This window comes from Myodes glareolus, chromosome 12 (genome assembly GCF_982192425.1).
Source record: "Myodes glareolus chromosome 12, mMyoGla1.1, whole genome shotgun sequence".
NCBI classification, from domain to species: domain Eukaryota; kingdom Metazoa; phylum Chordata; class Mammalia; order Rodentia; family Cricetidae; genus Myodes; species Myodes glareolus.
The window spans coordinates 22,468,476-22,488,026 of NC_142037.1; the positions used below are offsets into that span (position 1 = coordinate 22,468,476).

The window sequence follows — 19,551 nt, forward strand, 5'->3', positions numbered from 1 at the left end:
TGAAATAATCTAAAAGTTCACTCGAGGGGAAATACACAAGCATGCAGTATACACACACATACGTCCACACAGAGGCAGAGGCATAGATACACACAGAGGAGCACACACAGAGGCACGCACGCACACACACACATACACACACGAGCAAAGAAAGCAAAAACTAAAAGGGAAACAAAAGGGTAGGAGAAAGAAGTGAGGAAAAATGAGAAACACATAAACCTGAAGTCAGCAGTAAAGGAAGAGTTTTAAGAGGACAAAGAAGGGAAGCATGAAAGAGAAAAATCTCCCCTTTATCAGAATATATTTCCCAGACATTCTACAAAATGACATCTAACCCCTAAGTAAGAATGTGAAAATTCTGAGTTGTGATTGACTGCCACTCGTATGAGAAGTCTTCTTAGAGGAATTTGCCCTTCTGTGCTGGTGGCAACTGAGTAAGGGGTTAAAAAAGATTTTTGGTGAAGTTTAGATGCAAACATTATGTAATCAAGGGCTTTGCAATACATTAATGATAGACAGTGAAACCCAAGCTGACTCTGAAAGCACGACCAGGATTAAGCACAACTAGAAATCGTGACACTGCTCTCTCTTTCCAGTGTGTCCAGACACGCTGAGACCTTATGAAAGCACCGTACGTCATAAATACACACGCTCTGAAACAGAGTGCTATAAGAAAATAAGTGCTAACAAAATGCATATAACTTAGTCAACATTGACAGCTGCATTCAACAGAAAGTCAGATGACACACTGGGGAACCCTAGATGAGGCAGGTGAAGTATCTCAAGTGAACCTCAAATTCCAATTACTTTAGGTTAACAGTTTAACACAATGGTCTCTCACACCTGTTGATTTAGAATAATTTCAGGGTAAGATGAGTTCTTATCCCCTTTAAACTCTTTAGGTTGATATCTTAGTTCTTTTTATTTAGCATTAATTAAATATACTGTACAAGTAAAAGAACACATTTTTTAGCAATAGAAACAAATCCATTCAAGTATAAAACTTGACCACTGGTAAGTTCATAAATGGCCTCACTTTGCATTGAAAAGACAGCTGTTACAACTATTGCTCTAAAGGTAAGATCTGAATGAGACAAATCTTCCTACTGTTTCTAGCTTCTGTCAGAAAAAACAGCCATGTATTTTAGATGGTCGTCTTCAAAAAACAAAAATCCTAGTAAATAAAGTAATGTGACTATGTTTACTTTATTGCTCACACATTTATTTTCTATGACAACACCAGCATCTCCCAAGACCTTAAGAAGCCTGCCCACGAAGGCATATGGCGTCATTATTCTCATTTCACAGATGGCAGAGGTCCAGAGAGGCCGACCTCTTCAAGCTGACAATGTGCAGCACGCACCACTGGCAGCCAGATCTCATAATTCAACAGAACTCTTCCACTATGACCCAAGATCTCTCACTTCATAAGCCCTAATATGTAAAACAGTTTAGAAGAGATGATCATCATCATAGTTTATTTCTGTATGGAAACCAGAGTACTGGTAACAGACAAACCCTACCAAAATCACAAGAATAAACAGATGTTTTAGATCCTATCAAGTCATCAATTTTGTAGCAATAAATGGACTCAAAATTTTTAAGAAGCTTAAGTATGAGCAATAAGAAAGATACCTCCCACTAAGCAAAAAGGCCAACATAAAATATAAAATAAAAACAATGTTGGGCCATGGAGGCGCACGCCTTTAATCCCAGCACTCGGGAAGCAGAGGCAAATGGACCTCTGTGAGTTCTAGGCCAGTCTGGTCTACAGAGTGAGTTCTAGAACAGCCAGAGCTACACAGAGAAACCCTGCCTTGAAAAACCCAAACAAGTAAATAAATAGATAGATAACTAAATAAATAAAAACAATGAATGAAATCTCCCTTTTTATTATTATCAAAAAATATAGAAGAGGCAAATGGCACTATCAGATACAGCTCTAACAAAATGCCATCTTTGACAAGAGACCTACCATCCCTAGAGTTGTTTGAAAGAGACCATTCCAAATTATGTGTCAGACAGAACCCATAAAGTAAGTTGACAAAATTTACAAACCACCGCTTTATTTATTATATCGATAACTTTCCCAGAAGTGTCTAATATGGATATAAGGAAGCTGAATATAAACCAGTTTTTTAAAAGAACAACTGGAAAACAACTAAAAGAGAGAAAATATATAACTACCCCCAAACCTAATAGAAAATCATTAGTGAAAGGGACTAACTGCACAAAGGGATTAAAAGGGATTATAACAACTAACATTCAAGACAGAAAGAAAACGGTTGATCATGCCAAAATATTTTTAAAGAGAAAACTTACCCAAAATATGCCTGCACACTGCAAATGGTGATTTGGATTTCCTAAAGGATAGGAGTATGTGCTCTGCATGCTGGCGTTGTTCATTACTGACCATGGAAGGTGGGGCCTTTAGAGCAAAAACAAAGACAGAGCAACCAAATGAGAAAGCCTGTACGACACTGATCCATCCACCCACTGTGGAGAAAAACCGTTCACTTTGAGGAGAGGGGAGAAGGGATTTTTTTTTTTTTTGCTTAAGTTTTTAAGGAACTACAGTACAGAACTTTAAAAAAATTATATAAAAATACAGTTCCAGGAAGAAACAAAGAAACAAGCTTTGTCTCCGAAACTGTTCAAAGCTGCCTAAATCTAGAAAAGGAACTACTTTAAAAGATAGGTGATCTCCTCACCCTTTGCTTCAAAATCTACCACTCAGACTAATTTAACTAACTTCAAATGTCAAAACTCTTCAGTACTGAGGAAACTGAATCCAAGTTACTAAAAATCTGCAAATGTTACCTGGAATTCATAGACCACTATAAATTCTCTGAATACTAAATTCAATCAGCCAAAAAGCAAGATATCTTCTTTACCAAAACAACGTCTGAAGTCTGCCTAGACTTTTAAATTCTGCTTTGGTGCAATAGCCTATCTTCCAAAGCTGTTTCTCTGCTAAAGCATACTTATCCAAAATATATATTCCCATTCCATGGTTGGACTATCTTCTGATATAACTGGAGGGAAGGGGAAGATATTGGAAATAACATTTATTGTTCTACAATTTACCTGGATCATATTAAGAAAGGCTACTGTTCTGGGTGTGGTGTCACCCACGTTGAAGAGAGGCAGAGGAAGGTAGATCTAAGTTTGAGGCCAGCCTGGGCTATAGAGAAAGCTCCAGGCCAGCCAAGGACACATGTTGTCATAATGAGACAACATCTAAAAAAAAAGAAAAAAAGAAAAAAAAAGAAAAGAAAAGGAGGGAAGGAAGGAAAAGAGAGATTGTGTAATTTTAACAATAACAAAGAATCTTAAAGATGAAAACACATTCTTCAAATAATCAGGGTAACATATTATGCGTTATCAGTCTCTCTGAACACTGTGACACTCTTGCCCTGTGAATGCCTGTACTAGTTAAAGCCAGTGCACATTATTCCTAAGGTTACAGCACCCTCTACAGTTCTCCAGGAAAAAAAAACTTTCTATTACAGAACTGAGTTTAATTGGATTTAGTAACAAAAAATTGAGAGCAACTAGTTACATTACAAATTCTGTCCTTTTGCCTGCAAACTCTGTTCTCACCAGGAGAACAGAATGAGCTGTGTTTCAAGGTTTCCATCATTAACACTGCATTTAGTCAACACCACCCACTCACAGCTGTGTGTACAAATCAACACTGGGTTACCTGGGGAGTGTCTGGATCATTTTTCCTCTCATGGTCCTTATGCTAGCTATTTTATAAATAAAAACTCTTTCTACAGCTAATGGGGTTAAACCACTCCACTACTCACTTTTATAAAAAGTAAAGGTATGAATATATTAATGTATAGTATAAAATGTAACCACCACCTATTTGGATATTATACACACAATAAAATCACCAGGTCAACATATGTTGCAGGACAGAATATACTTCAGATTCCTAAATCCAGAGCCATGATTTCTTTATTGAAAGAAAGCTGTTGCTCTGTGTGCTTGTTGTCCCAGGTATTTGCCAGGCTGAGGCAGAAAGATCACTTGAGCACAAAAGTTCAAGAGCAGCTAGTGATAAAGAATGTAAAGTACTGAGCTGGAGAGATGGTTCAGAGGTTAAGAGCACTGGCTGCTCTTCCAGAGGTCCTGAGTTCAATTCCCAGCAACCACATGGTGGCTCACAACCATCTAGGAGACCTGGTGCCCTCTTCTGGTGGGCAGACAGACAAGCAGACAGAACATTGTATATATAATAAAAAATAGTAAAAGAATGTAAAGTACTGCAGTTTTACACCCACTGTTTGAAAACTTTATTGTACACTCATGTACAGATGATTAAGTTTTAAAGTGTAACTGATGAATCAGTACTTGATCAACCACTGTCTTTATATTTTATTAAACTGTATATTTCTAATCACATTTTTTAAAGCTGAGAAAACGGGTTGGATGTTTATTCTCCTGAAAGTATTTTTAAAACAAAAAAACAAACAAACAAACAAAACCTCCCGTGGAGCAGAACCAAGAAAAAAAAAAAGATAAAGCTTAACCATAGCCTGTAAACTTGGTACATACATGTAGTTTTTGATACTTCTTGTTGAATTTGAAAATCTTGCATATTGTAAATGGTTTTATACAAAATACTAAATGGTAGAAATTGTATAATTTACAATCATGTAAATAAAAATATTAAACAGTAAAAAAGAATATGTAGACTCAACAACTATAAAAGTCCTTTAATCAAATCCAAATGGATCAAAGACCGTAACATAAAACCAACCACACTGAACCTTACAGAAGAGAAAGTAGGAAGTACCCTTGAACGCACTGGCACAGGAAACTATTTCCTAAATAGAACCCCAGCAGTACAGACACTGAGAGAAACAATTAATAAATGGGACCTCCTGAATTGAAAAGCTTCTGTAAAGCAAAGGCCACAGTCAACAAGACAAAACGACAGCCTACAGAATAGGAAAAGATTTTCACTAACCCCACATCAGACAGAGGTCTGATCTCCAAAATATACAAAGAACTCAAAAAAATTGGACACCAAAAGATCACATAATCCAATTAAAAAATGGAGTACAGACCTAAACAGAGAACTCTCAACAGAGGAATCTAAAATGGCTGAAAGACACTTAAGGAAATGTTCAACATCCTTAGTCATCAGAGAAAAGCAAATCAAAACAACTCCGAGATTCCATCTTACACCTGTAAGAATGGCCAAGATCAAAAACACTGATGACAACTTATTAAGGAGAGGTTGTGGGGAAAAGGGAACACTTCTGCATTGCTGGTAGGAATGCAAGCTAGTACAGCCCTTTTGGATGTCAGTGTGGCGATTTCTCAGAAAGTTAGGAAACAATCTTCTTCAAGACCCAGTAATACCACTTTTGGGTATATATCTAAAGGATGCTCAATCATGCCACAAGGATATGTGCTCAACTATGTTTATAGCAGCTTTGTTTGTCATAGCCAGAACCTGGAAACAACCTAAATGGCCCTCGATTGATGAATGGATACGGAAAATGTGGTACATTTACACAATGGAGTACTACACAGCAGAAAAAAATAATGACATCTTGAATTTTTCAGGAAAATGGATGGAGCTAGAAAACATTATTTTGAGTGAGGTAACCCAGACACAGAAAGACAATTATCACATGTGCTCACTCATAGGTGGTTTTTAAACATAAAACAAAGAAAGCCAGCCCACAAATCACAATCCCAGAGAACTTAGACAACACTTAGAGGACACTAAGAGAGACTTACACAGATCTCACCTACATGGGAAGAAGAAAGTAGAAAAAGACAAGATCTCCTGAGTAAATTGGGAGCATGGCAACCTTGGGAGAAGATTAAAGAGGGGAGGGGAGAGACAGGGAGGGGAAAACAGAAAAATGTAGAGCTCAATAAATATCAATAAAAAAATTTTAAAAAAGTTCTTTAAAACGATTTGGCAACGACTTTCAAACAGTAAATTATTTCCACCAGTAAATTCCAAGAAATCTGTGGAGATGGCTCCATGGTAAAGAGCACTTGTGGGACCAAACGCTCACAAATCCAATACAAAAGACTGATGTTTCTGTCCCCAGCTTCACCATCCTACCAATACAGACAAGCAGATCTGTTCACAAAATCTGGTAAAAAGCGACAGTGACTCAAGTCAGAAGAACCCAAAACTGGAAATCTGGAGATTATTTACCAATGCAGGGGTTAAATGACATGCTTAGTTTTTAGTATGCTGAATATATAATATATAGGGTTCAAAGACTTTGAGCAGCATCTGTTCAGAATGTATTTGACATGGACTGTATGCTTAGCACTATGCCAGAACTAGTAATGCACTTACATGATTCTACAAGACAAGACAGGAATTAACCAATCATAAACCCTGCATCCACCAGTTTATTCTAATTGCTTCTACTGCTGTGCTGCTAAGCCTTTCTTCGGAACAGTCACCAATTCCAATCCCCATTCTACAGACCTCCAGTTCTTTCCCTAGGAAGCCATGACTGTTCTAAACTGTCAATAATAGTCATAAAGTTATAATCATTATAAAACTATCTGGTAGATCAGATCTGAGTTCTGAAAAAAAAAACTATCTGGTAGCATGCTAAATTTTACATATTAGCTCATTAGTTCCAGGAATATCCTTGTAGGAGTTATCTCCCTCTTTTAAATGGAGAAATCAAGATTTGGAAATTGTTAAAATCCCAAGAGAGCCAAGTCAATAAGAATGTGACTTCAAGTACACATCAGTGTTTAACCTAGAGGTAAACTGAGTTCTGCCTCGTTTAACTAGCAGAAAATGCTAACTAACATTCTGGCTTCCTATACATATTATGTACAATTCATGAAAGATGGAAGATGGGACGCTAAAGTCGTATTGAATAATCAGGTACTATTTGTAGACAGAAAACCACACTATGAGAGTAGAAAACATGGTTTGAAGTTATAAAGATCTAATTAACACTTTTTTTAGCTTTTTTAATAGATGGTTTCATGCTCTAATTACAAAATGACAGATGTGTCACCCAAACACACAAATATTAGTAGCTTTTGACTCAATCAATGAAGATTTCAATGAGAATTTATTCAACTTTAAGTTTTCACTACATTTTCTTGAACATTGGGCTCTTAGAACTGTTCCTATCTAAATTTAAAACTACTCATATAGGATAATATGTTTTGATACTTTACATTTATTCTATTATCCTAGCATTCAGGAGTCAGAGGCAGATGACTCTTTGAGTTCTAAGCCACCCTGGCCTACATAGAGACCTCATTTCCCAGCACTAGGGAGGCAGACAGATCTTTGTGTTAGGAGTCAGCCTGATAGTGAGCCCCCTCTCAAAAATACAACAAACAAAAACCAACAAAACCCAAACAATTAAATAAATAATAAACTTATTTATCCGTGTTTCACAGTGCTCCATAAGAAGTTCTCCGGATGGCCCTGATTAATGCCTCAAGCTCCTCAGTAGTTACTTCAAAATTGTCCTTCCTACCAACTATGTCTTCCTCTCAGTCCACCCTTCTCAGACAAACTTTCTTCCAGAAGTGATCTTATTCTTACTCTCAAAGTTTAAAAAATAAATAAAGTGACTATATACCAAGAGCGAAGCTGGGTAATACATGAGACGTATCTAAACACCTCCCAGGATGCTGAACCCTCCATGTATCTACCTTTGCTAAGACTCTTCATTTTCTACCACCCTCTCCAATGCATTGCAAAATATTCCTTACAACTTTGTCTTGACTCGTGTGCCCCCTTTCCCACACAGCCTTATATATTTCTCATCTTTTCTCCTTCATCTTATCTTAATCTTTTCCTGATTGCAGACAGTTCTACACTATCTCATAACTCCTTTACACAACTTAAATCCCACTTTAATGTCAAGAAGCAGACATACAACAAAGCAGCCTGGCTTCCAACCCTCTCTGGGCACCAATAGTCCAAGGGAAATCTCAAGGATAGATACTTATCTGCCTTTCAGAGATTCCCGTTGGCAATGAGAAGTCAACTACCTAGGACCTACTACACTTAAAAGTAAGCATACAGTTCTCTCAAAATTAACAATAATACAACCCTGTTAAAATCGCAGCAGTCCTCATCCATGAAAAAGGCCAAAAGTTTGCCAAACCAGACACAGACACTTAAGAAAGAATGGTTAAAATTCAAAGCCAGCATTAGAGCAAAGATTTTAACACACACACCCCATTCTGAAGCAAAAGAAAACCATGCGGAGAACACCCAGGAACAGACCATGACCTAAGTAAGACACATCAGTGAGGAAAGGTCAGACAGGCCAGGCTGCCAGTGCAGTAACAACTAGATAATCTACACATTTCGTACAAAGTAATAAATTCACTTTGTACACAGGAGAATTTAAGATTTAAAAATGAAACATTGGGCTGGAGAGATGGCTCAGTGGTTAAGAGCATTGCCTGCTCTTCCAAAGGTCCTGAGTTCAATTCCCGGCAACCACATGGTGGCTCACAACCATCTGTAATGAGGTCTGGTGCCCTCTTCTGGCCTTCAGGCACACACACAGACAGAATATAGTATACATAATAAATAAAAAAATATTTTAAAAAAAAATAAAAAAAATAAAAATGAAACATTAATAAAATGTTAGGAAGAAAACACAGGTTTGTCAGGGCAGTAAAAAACTTCCTAAACAATAAATAGCAAATACAAATCCCTTTTCAAAATTAATAAATTCAACTAGCACAATTACTCTTCTAAATATTAAAGTCACTGCAAGTAAAGTAAAATATCAGTCAATCTTTAGAAGAGAGAGACTGCATTAAAATTAACACAGGGCTATTCAGTAAAAAACTGAAATTCTACCAAAGGAGTAAGACACACATAACAAAAACTAACACTTTGCAATTAATTCTTCTAAGTTGTTTTTTTTAAAAGGATCAGTGAGACAGCCACCAAGTCTGACAACCTGAGTTTGATTAATCAACTCCTGCAAGTTGTCCTCTGACCTCCACATGTACTCCCTAGTAAGAGTATGCCACACATATACACACACTAAATAATTAAGATTTTTAACACTTTAACAAGATGACACCTATGTCCTCCACATCTGAGCATTTTCTTCTACTGCAAGGCAATCTTGACTTTAGTCATAGAGCAATGCACCTGCTGAGTTTCTTGCAATCCTCTCTTCAGTAGGAGCAGCTATCAGATTCATTCCAGCCAATATGAGATTAGCAAACTTTTGGATGGAATATTTCAGGTGCAAATACATTTTTTACTTCTCCTTTGAAATGGCATGCCTTGTATAGCTCTGCTCACTTCCTAAAGCCATAAACTAGAAGATGGAAGCCCCTTCCCCACCTCCCCCACTCCAAGAGATTAAGAAAACAGCGAGAAAAAAATCTAGAGCACTTATTGGCATCTAGAATCACTCACCACAGCAACACTGATGCTAACTCCAGACTTTATGGAAAAAGAGAAATAAAGCTATCTTCAGCTCACTCCTTCCACATAGTGAGTCCCGGAGACCAAGCTCAGTTCGTGGCCCTTGGTGGCAAGTGCCTTTACCCACTGAGTCTTCTTGTCAGTCCAAAGCTATCTTTCTGAAGATACTGTTCTCTGAGGACTTCGTGTTCTACACTGTCAAATCCAATCCAAGTAAATCAAAATGTAATAGAAAAATGGCTAGTAATTGTGCTAGACAACTTAAAGTAGAAAGTAAAACCAACTAATAAACACAAAAAATACTCAAAATCAGGTATAGCAGTACACACACCTGTAATGCCAGCACTCAGAACACTGAAGCAGGAATAGAGTGAGTTTAAGGTATCTTTGTGGAAGAAGAAACATAAACTAGGGAATAATGTTAAAGGGAGCTTCAATTATATTTTTCGGAAGACTAAACGAAACGCACTAAGATTTGCTATGTAGAAACTGGGCACATTCAGGTGATGGTGGCACATGCCTTTAATCCCAGCACTTGGGAGGCAGGCAGATCTCAGTGAATTCAAGGCCAGCCTGGTCTACAAAGCGAGTTCTAGAACAGCCAGGGCTACACAGAGAAATCCTGTCTTGAAAAACAAAAAACAAAAATCCTAAAAACATCCAGAAATTGGGCATGTGGATATGTCCGAGAATCTACGCACTTTTCAGTTAACTTGAAACCCTGCATTCCACTCCCCATCAAACAGCTAACTGAATATTTTAAACAACTCTCTGGCTAAAACCACATAAAAACAGTAGAGTACCAGTAGGTCAAAAACAAATACATCTCACATTATACAACCAATTAAAGAATAGGGACGCTGGGCGGTGGTAGCGCACACCTTTAATCCCAGCACTCAATAAGCAAACAGAAGATCTCTGTGAGTTCGATGTTAGCCTGGTCTACAGAGTAAGTTCTAGGACAGGTTCCAGAGAAATTCTGTCTCAAAATACAAAAACAAAAGAAAAAAAAAGAAAGAAAGAAAGAAAGAAATAAAGAAGGAGGGCTACAGAAATGATTTAAGTCTTAGGATCAGAGTTCACTTCCCAGCACCCATAACAACTGCCGGCAACTCAGAGGATCTGATGCCCTCTTCTAGACTGCACAAGCAACTGCACACATGCATGTGTCCATGCACACATGTATACATTCACACAAACAATAAATAAAAGAATAAAAATAATACCTTTCTTACTCTTTTAACAAAGTAAGCACTCTTATCCAGTCTGACATAATTACTTCAGTGTCAAGAATACAGGGCAACCTGTTTTGCTAAAATGGCATCGAAGAGGCTGCAGAAAGGACCTAGTCAGTAAAGCGCTGAGTTCCATTTCTAGCACCTACACAAAAGTTGCATGTGGGGGGCACATTTGTAAACCTCCACTTGGGAGGCAGAGAGTCAGATGTCTGGACAGTCAGCAGAGCCTAATCAGCCCCTGGTCCTGACAAGAGACCCTATCTCAAATAACACGTGCATGGTCGGGCATGGTAGTGCACACCAATAATTCCTACACTGGGGAAGCAAAGGCAGGTGGATCTCTTCACACTCCACACCAGTCAAGGCTACACAGTGAGATCCTGCCTCAAAATAAACAAATATAACAAGTGGATACACAAATGTGATAACATATTTTCAGCTTTGAGGCAGTTCAAGTATGAACTGTCTCAAAATAAAGATATGTTAAAAATAGATGTCTTAAAAATAAAATTATGCTAAAAACAGATGTACATAAAACAATGATTTTTTAAATCATTTTAAAAAATGATTTTTAATCATTTAATCATATTTTAAAAATCAATGTTTGATCATTATGTACTGTGGGATAATCTCTCTGTATGCTGTGAATATGTTTTATTACCATTGGTTAATAAAGAAGTTGCTTTAGCCTATGGCAGAACAAAATATAGCTCGGCAGGAAATCCAGAGATACAGGGAGAAAGAAGACAGAGTTGGGGAGATGCCAGAAGCCACCAGAGCAACAACGATGTACTAGAGAACAGGTAACACCAGAAAGTCATATGGCAATACACAGATTATTAGAAATGGGTTAATTTATATGTAGAGCTAACCAATAAGAAGCCTGAGCTATGGGCCAAGCCATTATACTTAATATTAAGCCTGAGAGTAGTTATTCGGGAACTGGTGAGCTGGAGAGAAACCTCCAGTTACAACTGTTTTGTTTGTTTATTCATTTGTTTTTTTAGATGAGGTCTTATACTGTAGCCCGGCTGGTCTGGAGCTCACTATTTAAACCAGATGGGGTTTCAAACCCACAACTCACTTGTCTCTGCCTCTCAAGTGCTGAGATTAAAAGTATACACACCATAACCAGCCTATGTGACCATTCTAATTGTTTTATAAGTCTAAAGAATGAAATTTACATTCATAAAGCAACAGATTATGCCCATCTTCTCTTTAGCAATGTGTGTACTATTGATATTTTATAAAGTACTATGTTTTGAAGATGCAAGACCAAGAAAAGGAACCAGAATAAGAATATATGGCCTTTTAAAAACGGATATCTAGAATCCATTACTAGTGCATTTGGACAGTGGGGATGCCAACAACTAGAAGAAATTTAAATCAGCATATTTCAAATAGGAATCAGTAATTTACAAAACAGAAGATGAATGCAGAGATACACAAAGACATGTGTTGTATAACACACAGCCACTAGGGTACAAAGGAAGTCCTGAGTGAATTTTGTGTGTTTTGACATGGGCACAGACTGTTGCAGACTCCAAGACCAATTAGCCCATGGAAAACCAACAAAGCCATTTACCCATATGGGCCAGTCTAAAGAGAAATAGTAAAGCCTTTCTTGGGAGTCCAAGTATGGCGTATGAACAATGTGTGCCAAAACTAGAAGATGTAGCTTCCTCCTCCCGGATATTCACAGCCTGATATTGCTTATGTACAGAGATCTCCTACCCAAATTAGCTAGCCCCTCGCCCTGTGTGATACCTAATAAACACACTGAGGTCCAGTTTGAAGTGTTAGCTGAGTGGAAACATTAGAGAACTCCACTTGACCCTAGCTTCACTGTACATGTGTCTGTGTGTCTGTCCTTAATCCCCTCACTTTCTCTAGCCCAAGTCATATTGACTTTTTATGACCCAAGTCATATTGGATGTGACGCACTAGCACATGTGTACCACTGCAAATGTCAACAGCCACACTGGAGAGCAAAGCAAGTGCTAGCAGCTCACAGTACTTGAGAGTTAAGTTGATAAGTATTTACTTAGTACTCCAAGACTGTCTTGATTTTATATGTTTTGATGTGAGGTTATATGATACATTAAGGTACAAAACCCAGCTATAATTTATAAAGCACTTATTATGTGCCAGATATTATACTAAGCACTTTTAACATAAATTACTTAAACTTTTATAACTCTCAAGGCATCTTATTTTAATTTTTCTTACTTTTATTTATTTGTATAGGTGTGTATGTGTGTGTGTACCTCAGCCAACTTACAGGAGTTGGTTCTTGCCTTCTACCATGTGGGTCTCAGGAATCAATCTAAGATCATGAGGCTTGATGGCAAGAACATTTACTTGCTGAACCGACCCCTACTTCTGTTTTATTCTTTTTATGATTTCATTGTCCTAATTTATTTAATTTTGTAAGATTTATTTAATTATGTATAGGAGGGGTCTCTGTGTGTGTACATATGAGTGTAGGTGCCCTTGGAAGCCAGAGGCATAGGATCCCCTAGAACTGGAGTTAAAGGAGATTGTCAGTCACCTAACGTGGTGCTAGAACCTGAAGTTACGTCCTCTTTAAGGGCAGTACCTGTTAGCCATTCAGCTGTGTCTTCAGTCCCATTCATTACTCTATTTTAGAGGACACCAACATTAACTGACTTGTTAAATATCACACACACCATCATTGTTGGAGAAAAAAAAAACAGATATTCCAGACCTTTACTATTTCATGATTTCAATAACTTCAACATGTGCCTACACACACACACACAACTTTTCTATGATGCCACCTGGTAGGTAAAAGCAAATAATTTTATAATTAAACATGACTATATTACAGATTACAATAGTTTTGATTAATTTGTAAGATGAATGTTGAGAAAAAGTTTAAGCCTGTTTGGGGAAGTAGTCCTCAGCTTCCCCAAATACATATACAGTCATTTCCCCCTCATCAGTTATTTTGGCATTAAAAAAATTAAGATTGGGCTGGAGAGATGGCTCAGAGGTTAAAGAACTGACTGCTGTTCCGGAGGTCCTGAGTTCAATTCCCAGCAACCACATGATGATTCACACCCATCTGTAATGAGATCTGGTGCCCAGAACACTATATACAAAATAAATAAATTTTAAAAAAATTAAGAATATACTTCCCACCCTAGTCTTGTTCACATTCTCACTCACCACCTCTATTGACAGTCGACAACTCCCAAGACCCACGGATAGGCAAACTCACAGTAATTATGGTGGTAAAAGGACTTAGTATATATAGGCCATACCTGCTCACTCCCACTGAGCCACAACATCCCACTCCCTTCTGCATTTAGTCATTCATTTTCTTCATTCAACATAATACTAAAGCAACTGCTCTATGACAAGCCTCATGCCAGATGCTAGGTATAAACTGTCAAGGGAAAGCAAGCAGGGTCCCCAAACTTAACATATATTAAGAGTCTAACAGCATTCTGAATGTAGGGGGTATAGAGCAGATGAACCTCACCTTCCAGTTGACAAAGGAAAGCTTCCCTGAAAAGTAAAGAACACTCTTCAGGCAGAAGGAACTGTGTCCTTGTGGTAGGATGAAAAATAGAAGAATAAAAAAACTGCAGTGGCCAGAGAGATGTGCAGCAGGAGAAGTGCACTACGAAGCTTGACAAGCAGGACCTTAGCCAAAGCTTGCTGCTAGCCTTTGCAAGAAAAGCAGGTCTGTTCAAACCTGAGAAATCCATCTCCGGACTCTCCCATAGGACTGCCTGCCTTCCTCTACTGCACAGTCTGCTCAAATACAGCAGTCGCCTCAGATGACTGTCAAATGCCGTGTGGAGGCTAGAGGTGGACTGCCTCCCTCTACTGCTTTCCACCTTGTCTTTTTGAGACAAGGTCTCTTTTTGGATCCAGAGCTTACCAAATCGCTAAGCTGGTTGACCAGCAAGCTCCAGGATCTGCTTGTCTGTCTTCCCAGTGTTGGGATTACACACATGCCCTTCTGCATCTTGCTTCAGAGGATTTGAATGGAGGTTCTCATGCTTGCCCAGCATGCACTTCTCCAACTTAGCCATCTTCCTGCCACATTTTATAATAAATATTTAACAAGAAAGTGCTTTATATTTTACAACTTTTATCAGCACTTCCAAGCTCATTTTTTTTCAACATTTTCATTTGTAGTGGGCCCTGCAAATTATGTAGGCAGCCCTAGTAGAAAAACGAGACAGTTAGTGGGAACAGCCTTACAGCTGGAATGTAAAGCAGGGGCCAACAACTTTGCTGAGCTTTCAGACCTAAAGGTTCTCAGCCATTGAAGACCAGGGAACAGAATGAAATACTGCCTATTTAATCAGGACTTCTTAGGCAAAGCAAAGCAATGGAATCTGCAATTTTAACAGTCACCCAAGACTAATTATACACATTCTAAACTCTGAAAGGCTCTACTCTGAAATATTATTATTTTAGAGCCAAGTTGACTTCCCACAATTACAAGTGAATAGAGAAAAATCCCCATCTCTCTTCTATTAACTATTTCTTATTTGAAAGGCATTTTCTCTTTATTTGTTGATAAAATTATGCTCAACTAACACAATTACACAAATCTGTGAAAATAGAATAACCTGACCTACAAAAGCAAAACTACAAATCCAGCCTTAGTGTGAGCTATGACACACTTATAGTTTTCTTTAAGAAAAAAGACATGATTTGGAATTACACAATATATATGTATGTATCTAAACATTACCTGGTCCCCCCAAAATACATACAATTGCCAACTAAAAAAAACTAATTCTGAGCCAGGTAGTGGTGGAACCACCTTAAATCCCAGCACTTGGGAGGCAGAGACAGGCAGATCTTTGTGAGTTCGAGCCCAGCCTGGTCTACAGAGTGAGTTCCAAGACTGGTTCCAAAGCTACAGAGAAACCTTGACTTGAAAAAAAAAAAAACAAAACAGGGGCTGGAGAGATGGCTCAGAGGTTAAGAGCACTTGCAGCTCTTCCAGAGGTCCTGAGTTCAATTCCCAGCAACCACATGGTGGCTCGCAGCCATCTGTATGAGATCTGGTGCCTTCTTCTGGTGTGCAGGCATACATGGAATGTTGTATACATAACAAATAAATAAATCTTAAAAAAAAAGAAAAAAAACAAACAAACAAACAAAAATAGTTCCAGGACAAGCTCCAAAACTACATAGAGAAATTCTGTCCCCCCCCCCCAAAAAAAAATAGATAGATAGATAAAAAGGAAAAGGAAAAGCCACAAATTGTGTGCTGGAAAAGTCAGTGCAAAAGGTCAAAGCCTATTTAAACTGTTATGCAGATTACATAAGAAGAGAGAACAGGGTGGAAAAAATAGTGTATTATTTACTTAAAATAATGCATTCCATTTTTCTCCTATAATTTGTGAGTCATAAAATATGTATACTCAACATCAAGTTTTCAAGTCTACATTTAGGTAACCTGATTAAATTTGACATCAGGAAAACACTAAATGAAGAGAATGTTAGCATAGAGTATGGTTGGCTTTACTCTGTAAAATATCTACCATCCTCTTGAAAAAAAAATAGTTAAATTCCTCAAGCAAAAGCCAACACCCTTTACTGAGGGACTCTTAGGTGAGCCAAATTAGGGTGTATGATGTGAAATCCCCAACAAATCAATAAAATTATGCTTTAAAAAAAGGTCAACAACCTGAATCTTTCTAAAAAGTTAATTTGGGAAGCATATTTAAATACTTCTCCAGGCAGGCAAGGTGGGGCATACATTTAATCCCAGTACTTGGAAGGCTGAGGCAGGGAAATAGAAAATTAATGGTCAGTGTAGACTACACAGCAAGTTCCAGGACAGGCACTGTCTCAAAACCAAATCATGTTTTCCAGAGTATATGGTGGTATCAAGCACTTGGTGGCAAAAGCAGGCCAGCCTGATCTACACAGGGAGTTCCAGGCCAGTCAATGCTATAAAGTGAGACCCTATCTCAAAACAAAAACCAACCTTTTTTTCCCATTTCCACCATGTTTTCAGAATCGCTAACTTTACTTGTACACACATGGCTGAATTACAATAGCCCTTCATCATTCCAGCTCATCTACCTTCAAATTTACTTTCCAGCAGGTAACTTCTTGGTCGTGAATAAAGTAGTATGTACAGAAAGCATTTATTAATACCTTTCAGACAAAAATCATTCCTTATGCCAGATAATACCGTGACTTTTTTTCACATTTATTCTGTGCATACTCACAAACTTTTATCCAGTGAGCCATCTCGCCAACCCTCTTTACCTGGCACCCCGTAGGTCCAATACATTATGTTCAGTACTTTACTCCATAACCTTACAAGGCCTGATTATAAATGTACCACTACAGAAATCTCCCATCAAATAAGAAAATGTAACAGGATAATTAATATGGTTTTGAGAAACAACATGTTGAATAAAAAATTCAAAAGAATAAAGCTCATGCCTGTGATAACCAGCACTCTGAGAACACCACCAGAAGGTCAAGGCCAGCATGGGCTACCTACACGATGAGTTCTAACCTAGCCTATGCTACAAAGTAAAGAGTTCAGAATTCTGAAATGGGGGTGTCTGGTGAACTGAGTTTTGATCAGTCTCATCACTAATTTGCTTTGAATTTCAGTTTCTCTCAACAGTGCAAAGTTGCTACAGGGATTCATAAGATAGGACCCAAACTCTAGCAATTAATAGAATATTAGTACCATTTTCTTACCCACATATAAGCATTGTGATAAAAACCAGCCTTACCAGGAAAGAAAAAGGATGCATTGCCAAGCACAAATACTACATTCCATGAGGCCAATGATGTACACCATCAAGTAACCTATCAACTTAAATACTAGAGCACTGCTGTGTTGTTTAATCTAATTAAAAAAAATAGCCCTAACTCCTCAGAAATTTTCAGGTATTGTGGGGACGCTGTATTTGGAGATTTTGGTAAACTTTTATTAAGCTTTTAATTAAATTTTTAATCCAAAATCTTTTAAGGATTTATTTATAAGTTTTATCTGCATGGCCTGTGGATGTCAGAAGAGGTCATTGGATTCCCTGGAAGCAGAGTCAAGGATGGTTGTGAATCACCACGTGTGCTCAGGCCCAGGTCCTCTGAGGAAGCCACAAGTGTTTTAAAGTCCTGAGCCATCTCTCCAGCCCCTCCTCTCACCTTCCAAAAGCTAAAGCTTCTGATACTGCATATGAAGACAAAACTTAATGGACGGTACTAATAACAACGCTAGAATTGGTTCAAGCATTATTTTTAAACGTTTTAACATTATCTATTTTTTAATTATGTGTTTATTTCCATACGTGGGTATGTGCATGTTAGTGCAGGTGCTCTGGAACTGAAGGTACAAGTGGATGGAACCAACTGACATAGGTGCGGGGAACCCACTCAGGTCCTCCGGAAGAGCATATGTGCTCCACTGAGCCAGCTCTCCAGGCCCTAGCTAAAATATTCTTAAACATGATGCTCCAACACAATCCTCACTAACCTAAAAGTAAAAGAGTCCGGGGTACAAAAAAAAAAAAAAAATCGGGCTGCATTCAATTCTTAGAAAGTCTAAATCGTTAAGTTTAAAAAAAGGACCTATAAATTTCAAAAATAATCTACAAACGCAGTTGTCATAAATTACAAAAAGAAAAATGAAAGAAATCAAGCTGAGCCAGCAAACATAAGACACACAGTTGACTGAGTAACCGAACGAAGTTTATTCTTACTTTTGCTCCCTGTGTAGAAAATACTGTTTATAATCCTGACTCGTCCTGCTCAAACACCCTCATCAAATTATGTGAGACTGATGTTACCGAGTACCATAGAGTCAGCTTTCCAATACTCGAAACACACACGGAGCTCGGTCCTGGACCAAGTTTGGCCCCAACGACCTTGGTCCCAAAGACTGGCCTCCCTCCTTCCTGCCGCTCCGCTCCGTCCACGTGCCGGTTGCGGTTACCCAGAGCTGCCTGCATGTCAGGCAAAGAGCTAGGGGACCCGATGCACGAGGGAACAAGGGTTGCGAACAGCACCCAGGCTGTGCCATCCCTCCCCTAACGGGATCAACTACTCAACGTCATGCACACAGTTCCAAGACTGACCCCTGACCCAAGTCCTGCGGGGTTCACCCCTAGCTCCCTCCCGTGCCTTGCTCTGCTACCCAGTCTGCCCAGCGCGGTATATATAGGGCGAAGCAGGAGGCACAGGAAACTCTCCATCCTACACCACTACACCCCAATGCCAGGCAGAGGATAGGGCGGCCAGGGAAGAGGACAAGCTCTAGAAAGTAAGGGACCAAGACAGGAGAAAAGTAGGATGGAGAATCCTGCGCCACGCCACCACCACTTCAGGGTTCATCCCAAGGCCCTTCCCGGCCGCCAGGCCAGCGGACAGCAGGCCTGCCGCTGTCGAGCCAGCCGGAGTCCCACGGATCCTGCGGTTCTCGGGGCCCGGAGTTCTCACCATCAGAACTTTGGCCGCGTTCTCCAGCTGAGCGATCACTTCTGGGGGCCCCAGCGCAGCCGCCATCATGGTCTCTCTTCAATGACGCGCCATGCGCTGCATTATGGGAGCAGGCGCCGCGGCCGGCCAATCGCCGCCGCGACCCCGGCGCCTCTCGCGCCTCCGGGGCCGTCGCAGCCGCCGTCGGCGTCGCGCCCTCAGCGGTCTGACGGCACCGCCGAGTCCTGAGCAGCTGGCAGGCGAGAAGCGTGAGCCGGGTCGCGGCGCTGGGGTGAGGGCGGCGGCAGCCGGCACCGGACGAGGCCGGGGGGTTGGCTCTGTCAGCCGCGGCCGGGCATCCCGCGCTGCTTTGAGCTCTGCGCATGCGTGGCTCCCGGCGTGCGGGCCCCGCGGTCTCGAACTCTCGCCGCGCAGCCCATTAGG

The 19,551-nt window shown here is 39.5% G+C and overlaps 1 protein-coding gene across 3 annotated transcripts in view; it reads right to left on the minus strand.

The window, feature by feature from the left end:
• Xpo4 (exportin 4) overlaps window positions 1-19,299 on the minus strand; it is an 87,137-nt gene extending 67,838 nt beyond the window's left edge. The window contains exons 1-2 of one of the 3 annotated variants that reach the window (XM_087912125.1): window positions 19,129-19,299; window positions 2,323-2,428 (exon numbers count right to left, since the gene is read on the minus strand). In XM_087912125.1, the coding sequence (XP_087768251.1) occupies window positions 2,323-2,428; window positions 19,129-19,197 (175 nt within the window). In that variant the 5' untranslated portion in view covers window positions 19,198-19,299. Of the gene's footprint in view, window positions 1-2,322; window positions 2,435-19,128 lie in introns of those variants that run through there. The other 2 variants (XM_048442033.3, XM_087912124.1) reach the window with 2 other exon arrangements.
• Window positions 19,300-19,551: the final 252 nt, after the last annotated feature.